This window comes from Hippocampus comes, unplaced genomic scaffold (assembly GCF_001891065.2).
Source record: "Hippocampus comes isolate QL1 unplaced genomic scaffold, H_comes_QL1_v1.1 scaffold326, whole genome shotgun sequence".
Lineage (NCBI taxonomy): Eukaryota > Metazoa > Chordata > Actinopteri > Syngnathiformes > Syngnathidae > Hippocampus > Hippocampus comes.
Window position 1 is genome coordinate 737,355 of NW_017805930.1, and position 7,939 is coordinate 745,293.

At 42.0% G+C, this 7,939-nt stretch overlaps 1 protein-coding gene across 1 annotated transcript in view; it reads left to right on the forward strand.

The window, feature by feature from the left end:
- slc1a9 (solute carrier family 1 member 9) overlaps positions 1-7,939 on the forward strand; it is a 25,658-nt gene that overhangs the window by 9,992 nt on the left and 7,727 nt on the right. Inside the window, exons 2-6 of the mRNA XM_019889847.1 lie at positions 4,221-4,379; positions 4,858-5,010; positions 5,429-5,685; positions 5,766-5,871; positions 6,701-6,827. Of these exons, the coding sequence (XP_019745406.1) occupies positions 4,226-4,379; positions 4,858-5,010; positions 5,429-5,685; positions 5,766-5,871; positions 6,701-6,827 (797 nt within the window). The 5' untranslated portion in view covers positions 4,221-4,225. The remainder of the gene's footprint in view (positions 1-4,220; positions 4,380-4,857; positions 5,011-5,428; positions 5,686-5,765; positions 5,872-6,700; positions 6,828-7,939) is intronic.

Here is a 7,939-nt window from a genome sequence, read left to right on the forward strand (position 1 = left end):
CCTGTTCAATCTCAGCGCTGACATCCAGGATTTACAGGAGGCTGCCCGGTCCGGCGGTGCTCTGAACCCTCTGACCGCCTCGGCTCCTGTTTTTTTACTAGCCGTACTAAGCTGTAACGTGAGTCAACGAGCCCAGAGCTCTGCCTCGTTCTCCTGTTACTCTCTCATCCTCCGATCAGCATCTGTTTCCCGTGGTCCCATAAAGTGTAATTAAGTACTTTTCAGGAAAAAAATGACATAAAATAGGTGGACCCTTTCTGGCTTCACCTAGAAACTGCTCTGACATTTCCTGGGGCGGCAAATAGTCTGCCTCTTGGGAAACGAAAAGATTGGCTGAACAGGTTGATGTCTTTAAACATGTCCTTTTAGATTAATCGTCAAAACCTAAACCCTCTACATTGTCTTGATTCTCCTTTGGTTATCCAACATTAGGATAAGCTTTGACTTGTGTTGGAACGGTGAGGAAATGTTCTTTTTTACATTAAAAACATTATTCGCGTATTACGTCAAACAATGGATCTCCAACAAGAGATCAACTTTTCATCGTTTATCTAAGGGTGTTTAGCAGCTCATGTTGGAACCCACCCAAAATGTGTTTTATGTTGTCCAGATATGTCCAATGACTGTGAAATTTACTTTTTGGCACTATCGAGTGGAACCTTTACAGCTCTAAAATCACCAGGAAATTTTTAAAATCTTGTTTGAGCTCACCAATCATTATAGTTGGTCTTAAACCACACATTGCTATCACCGACCAGCACGAAGTCATCCCAAAATCATGTTCAAATGCAAGAAAATCGCTAATTTATCATATTCTCATTGATTGAAATGGTATAGGGCACGTCACCAGCGTCAGCCATCCGTGTAAAAGTCTGCACTCATGTCGACTCCTCAACCAGATGCAATAAATAACACAGGTTTTACTGACTAATCAGTTTAACAGACAGAAAGAGAATCCTGCATGCACTTACCTTTGTGACTTAACAAAAATGCTTATTCAGATGTACAGGGCGGCCCCGGTGGTCCAGTGGTTAGTGCGTCGACCTCGCAGTGCAGAGGTCGTGGGTTCAATGCCGGCTCTGGCCTTCCTGTGTGGCGTTTGCGTGTTCTCACAGGGGTACTCCGGTTTCCTCCCACATTCCAAAAACATGCACAGCGGGCTGATTGAACACTGTAAATTGTCCCTAGGTGTGAGTGTAAGCGCGGATGGTTGTTCGTCTCTGTGTGCCCTGCAATTGGCTGGCAACCGGTTCAGGGTGTCCCCCGCCTACTGCCCAAAGACGGCTGGGATAGACTCCAGCACCCCCCGCGACCCTTGTGAGGATAAGGCGGATCGGAAAATGAATGAATGAATGAAAGATGTACAGTATCTAACCAAACCATTTTGACTTGTCAAAAAAAAAAAAAAGACTTTCAGTCTTGAGCAAGCATAATGCTCACAGCTCCCGCAGAGTTTGGGAAGGGGCAGAGTTTTACAACACTTTTCAGACAATTGAGTGTTGAAGGTAGCTCATTGATTTGTTCTCAAGATGTTTTCATGGAATTGGTTAGTTAATAATGTGTAAAAATACCTGACGATGCGCTCTCTGTTTACTGGGCAGCACGGAACCGAATATTTTCGCCTCTGTATCGAGTTCGCACACAGAGTTTCTTACGGAAAAATGGGTAAACAGACAGTCGCTATGATCAAGTCTGATCTTTCTCCCGTGCCACCTCTTCATGACCCCAGTTTCCGGCAAACAATATCACGGCGAAAAATGACATAAGGATCGAAAAGAGGATTTGTGAAGACTACATCAGTGGAGCACCCCCAATCTCTCCCCAACCCCCCTACTCCTGTCCTGACCGCACATTTTACGGGAGGATTACATGCCCGTCGTCCAATCTGGCCCGGACGTTCTCCGTCTCCGGGCATCACGACGAGGGGGCGTCGGAGAATGAGCACTTGAGGTGGACAGGTAACGCTGATTTTGTGTCTGTGATTGTCCTGTCTGCTGGATTATAATCTGTTTGGATAGAGGGACGGTCGACGCTCTGACATAGACTTGGCTGGTGGCGCCGCTCTCCAGATGTGTTTACATGAGGTAGTGGGAGTCGGAAATACAGACAGGGGACGCGCATCCAATCTGAGCTTTTGTTGTGTTGGAGGCCGTGAGAATGTTGGGAGGGTTCTGTAACAATCCTGCGTTGAACCACGGGAATTCAAATAAGATAAATAACAAAAAAAAATGCTTGCAGATGACAAATTCTATTGTGTATGATGCTGTCTATAGTAGGGGCGAGAATCGGGGGCAACACACAATGCGAGATTTCGATATTTTGCTACCAATAACAAAAACCACGCTGATGCGATAATCAACATCCATCCATTACTTGAACCGCTTATCTTCACCCATTGGGAAGAAAAAATGTTTCACTCTTTCCAGGAAAATGTGTTTAAACAGTCATTTTGTTTTTCTAAGCACGCATGAGAATTGAAATCAACAAATGCAAATGTAAGTGTTTTTAGCACCATTACTTTTCATAATTTTCCAATTATCATGTTTTTAGCTGGAGATTGAGTGACAATGAACTGCTTTTAGCACATTTGTATGTTGTGCTTTTGTCATTCCACAGTTGTTTTGTGGAAGCAAATTATCTATAATCGTCTGCATTCTGTTAGTCTTGAGTCTTTTTTTTCATTAAGCCCTGTCATGATAGATATGTCCACGAAATATTTCTCCTTTGGTGAAACGGGCATTGGGGACGTTTTTTCTACCCTTAGAAGTACAGTGCAGAAATTACATTTTGTTTGAATGTGCCATAGTTAAAATATTGTGTGTTTACTCCCTAGTTATTGATTGCCAAGCTGGTAATTTACACAGGTTGTCAGGGCATACAAACAGTGTTTTTTTTTTTTTTTTTTTTTAAACTGCATTTTCACAGTTTGCTAATTCTTTATTATTATTATTATTATCTTGCTCCATCTCCCTTAGACACATTTTAAACAGGTGACCTGCTGGGTGGGATTTTTCATTCAGCGTGCCACCAGCTTTCTATGTTAGCTTCTCCAAGGAGGGGACAACCAAAACGTTTTTGTGTGCTGTTGGTGACCATCTGGAGCTCCTTGGTAGGATATTATATTGCAGGATACTTTTGAGGGAGTGGTGTAGCTGCACTCTTAATCCAGTTGAGCTCATATCATACAGCTTCAGGCTCAAAAACTGGAAAGACCGTACCCGAAGAATTCTCAAGTCTGCTATTTATTTCTTAGTTTTTGTGGTAGGTTTAGAGGATCAAGTTGTGGATGGTGTATGTATGTATGTCGTATGTCTTCAGAATGTAAAATAGGACAGTGTTTCCCCAGCCTTTATTGAACCAAGGCACACGTTTCAAATGGGGAGAGAAAAAAATTCACAGCACGCCACTTCTAAAATATTTCTCAAAAAGTGGATATTTACAATATGCACCGAATAGTCATCCATTGGAAGAGTATTTACTCTTTCTGCTTGTGCATGTTGTTTGGAAAAAATATATATACATATTTTTATGGCGTAAATAAATAGTTTTTCACCCAAATAAGTAACACTGATTGGGAATCACTGTAATAGGGCACTTGGGATGCTTACCTGTGGGGTGCCACTGTTGAAGCTGGAGGAAAATGTGGGCCTTCCCCTTTCGACTACTAGTAGGCTGTTGCTGAGGAAGGCCTTCAATTTGGAAGCAGATGGAGTGTAGGTGCTCGTTGGCTTATCGATACTGAATGGAGGAACTTGAAATACCATGTTGTGATTTCATGTTACAGATTATTGATTGATTGATTGCTTTTATTTGATTATGTGTCAAAATGGTCTCCGCTTTTAATAATCTCAATGTTGACATCTTATGTTGGCCTACAAAACCGAATCAATGATTGTTTATAATGACGATATGTCGCAATGTTGATATTTTGTCCCACTCTTACTGAATATGCACTCGGGGTAGGGATTTTGGAGTAAGTTGCGATATGATATTGCGATATTTTGCAAACGAGCAGTTAGTCAAAACAGAACATTTCACAGTAAGCATGCAAATATCCAAATGTATTCAATAATTTCAGACGAAACTGGAAATATAGGTCCACTGTACAATATAGCCACTTGGCAACTTTTTTGATGGTTGCCACTCACCGATACCAAGGTACAGTATGTCTCGTATGTGGCTGTACTCTTCAGATTTATCCCTTGCCTCTGTGTCTGCAGGCAGGATGACAAACCAGGCCGCAGTCAACCAGTCCAACGCCACCAAAGCCAAGGCAGGAGATGAAAGTCGGCAGGATGACAGCACCGAGGTGGGCTTCAAAGACGCTGGCCACTGCAGCCGCAACACCCACAACCTCCTGCTGGGGCTCACTGTCATGGGTATGTATGCGTCGACGGCAGAATGTTAAGCATTTACCTTGCTGCTTACATTGAGAATTGATGCACCTCACTGAGATGTTGACAAACAAAGCCGTAGTCTGCCACAGTGCACCTGATATGTCACTTGAAAATAGACAGAGGACTCAAGTCGGACTGAAACGAGTCCTTGAGTAATTTGAGTACCTTGGTTCAAAGATACATTATCTTACCAAATAATATATGGACATCAATGCCTACGCACGATTTTATTTTGAAGTTGTTCCTGCCAGTGTATCGCGACGTAACTTGACTCATCTTTCAGACTGTGTTTGAGACGTTTATATTGGGGTCACAAACTTGCAACCAATGTCAACAACACAACATTGTCCTGAAATAATGTTCAATTGCTAATTAAGGGCACTAAAAAAATGACTTAATTACGATTGAAATCATATAATGATAATGATAATAATAATGTTATTGTATATTGCTTTGTCAGGTGTGGTGATGGGAGCAGTCTTGGGCATGCTGCTGCGCTACATGAGGGTGACGGACAGCTCGACCCTCATAATGGTCTCCTTCCCCGGAGAGATCCTCATGAGGATGCTCAAAATGCTCATCCTGCCCCTCATCATCTCCAGCCTCATCACAGGTCAGCTGGCGTTATGCTCCAAATCATAATACAGGGTTTTTTATGGCCATAATTGAGGCAAAAGTAGCAGCATTCGGATGCCATGATATTGTACCAGAAATGTGAAAATGGCATCGGCAATTATGCTATGAGGCTAGCGATACATTTAGGGCTCTCTCCTCTGTGGGAATGACATTGATCTCTTCCAGCAGAGTTCACTGCTGCCTTGAACGTCATGACAAAACGTGGTACTATATTGAAACCGTGCAATTCAGACTTGACTGTATATTGTAAATTCCATTCAAAATTGCTTAGAAATTAGCGATGTACTGCGGGAAGTTGATAATATCAATAATAAGTTTCCAAAATGAGGCGGGGACGGCCACCTCCAGATTTTACATGCAGGAAAAAAAATTGGAAATAATGAGATGTGTTTCAGGTCTGGCCGGTCTGGACGCTCGCTCCAGTGGTAGGATGGGCAGCAGAGCCATGGTGTACTACATGAGCACCACCATCATCGCCGCCATCCTTGGCGTCATCCTGGTGCTCAGCATCCATCCCGGCAACCCCAAGCTCAGGGGGGGCACTACTGTCTCCTCTGCACCGAAGAACCAGGAAGTCAGCAGTCTGGACGCCTTCCTTGACCTCATCCGCAACCTCTTCCCGGAGAACTTGGTGCAGGCGTGCTTCCAGCAGGTCACTTGGCTAATCTTTGTATGTTTCTTCACGTTTTGGTGATGTTGACTGTAACTTGAGTCAAACCTGTGTGACTAAAGGTCCAGACCGTCTTGAAACAGGCAGCGATGGCGGCCACAAACCAAACGGAACCAATCACAGTCAGCAGAAAGAAACTAGAATATAAATGGGGCATGAATGTTCTTGGTGAGTGCACAACTACCAATACCACTTCTACTCCTATTTTGTACTACTACTACTACTACTACTACTACTACGACTACCAGTATCCCTTCTGCTGCTACTGCTATCACAAGCGCTACCTCCTTACCATTATCAGCACCACTTCTATGACTACTACTACAGTTACTACTTCGACCACTATAGCAACTATTACTGATTCTATTACTTCAGTTGCTACCACCACTGCTATTAATATTACCACCATCACTACCACCACCACCTCTGCCATTATATTACCATACTGGTAAAGTCCCATAGATAACACATACCCGTGTATCAAATGCACCCCCAAAATTACCCTAAAAAAAGACGTTTGTTTTTTTTTTTTGTTTTGTTTTTTTTTTTAATGCTACTTTTGTGTAATACGGTCTCCTGATTTCCTGGTATCTTTTATGATCAGAATGAATAATATGAATGGATAAAGATTCAAAACATACCAATTAAGTGAAAATGTTTTTAAATGCCCTGCTACCATACTGGTTGGGATTCACTGGTCAAAAAAATGTGAACATGTCACACGTTTGTTATTAAGTCCCCTGTATAATACCAGGCCTCAATGTGGGATCTTGTTTTTTTTTTTTTTTTTTTTTTAAAGCATTATTCACTGGATTTTCGATTTATTTATGTTCAGCTTAATCAGGACACAAAATTGTTGATATGATCTTTAGTTTCTAAAGTGTTTCTCGGAATAATCCTTGTCTCTTCCAATGCCTCTCTTCCAAAGGCATTGATTATTTTTATTTGTAATAATAAGTTTTAAATTGATTGATTGGGTTACTGTGTGTTGCTTCAGGGTTGATCGGATTCTTCATCACCTTTGGTATCTGCATGGGCAGAATGGGCGAGCGCGGCAAAGTCATGTGCGACTTCTTCAACATCCTCAACGAGATCATCATGACCATGGTGTCCATGATCATGTGGTCAGTGACTTGCTTTCATTCTCTTACTCTCGATGGCCGAATCATTGCGATATTATTGGCATGTGATGAAACGAGATTTTCTAAGAGTAAACCCAGGCTCCTCGCGATTGTTGATATATGGCATGAAGGTTTTAACAAATAACTTAAACGCCCTACTCCTTCTAAGGCGCCATGTTAGTGGAGTAGTGGCTAACTTTGACCACTGGCCGATATTCGGCCGGTTTGACGGTAAACTGTAGCATGTAAGATTCCACTAGAGGTCTGACAGGCAGGGAAAGCTTCTGGGTTTTCATGCCGGAGAAAGGAGAGTGGTACACTAAGTTTGGAAGCTAAGACTAATTCTAAGTTAACATCAGAATCTAACAATGGCTTTCTTGGGTCCTAATGTTAAGAGCAGACATCGGAAGCTAACTTTAGAATCTAAGGTTGACATTAACATAAAAGGTAATGTTGGAAGCTAATTTCAGATGCATAACTCATATCAGGAATCATAAACTGTTCAATTTTTTTTCCCGATTTTGAAACAGATTGCTTTGTTAGAGACACCAGACAAGTTGGTAAATTTATAATTGGGGCTTTCATACCACATTCAATATAAAGACAAGACCAAATTTCTTTTTAATTTCAAAAAAGAGAAAATCATCCAGTGAGTTTGACTTTATTTTAAACAGTATTTTGTTTTTCTTGTCGTCCCATTGTGGAATTGATCAAAGCATCATTAAAAGCTTTGAAAACAAATGTTTCCATTAAAGTCAACATTGAAATAGAGAGTAATCTTGGGTCCATATTTTTACATCTGACTCCAGAGTGAGTCCCTCACCTGTCATAAATCACATTGCACGAATTGGCCTGTTATATATATTAGGTTAAAAAAAAAATACAAAAAGCTCAGTTAGATTATTTTGCCATATTGTTCATCCTGACGCCACTTTTGCCACACGTTTCTGTTTTTACTCACTTGGGTCAGCGTCTGCTTTATTTTGACATGCTAGAGATAGCGCACATGGCGGCTGCTGACAGTGACGGAGAAGGAAAGGAAGAACTCATACACTGGATGCACTGTGGGAACCCGGCATCAGCGGGCGGGGAGACAAGGGGCAGGGGGGGGGCGG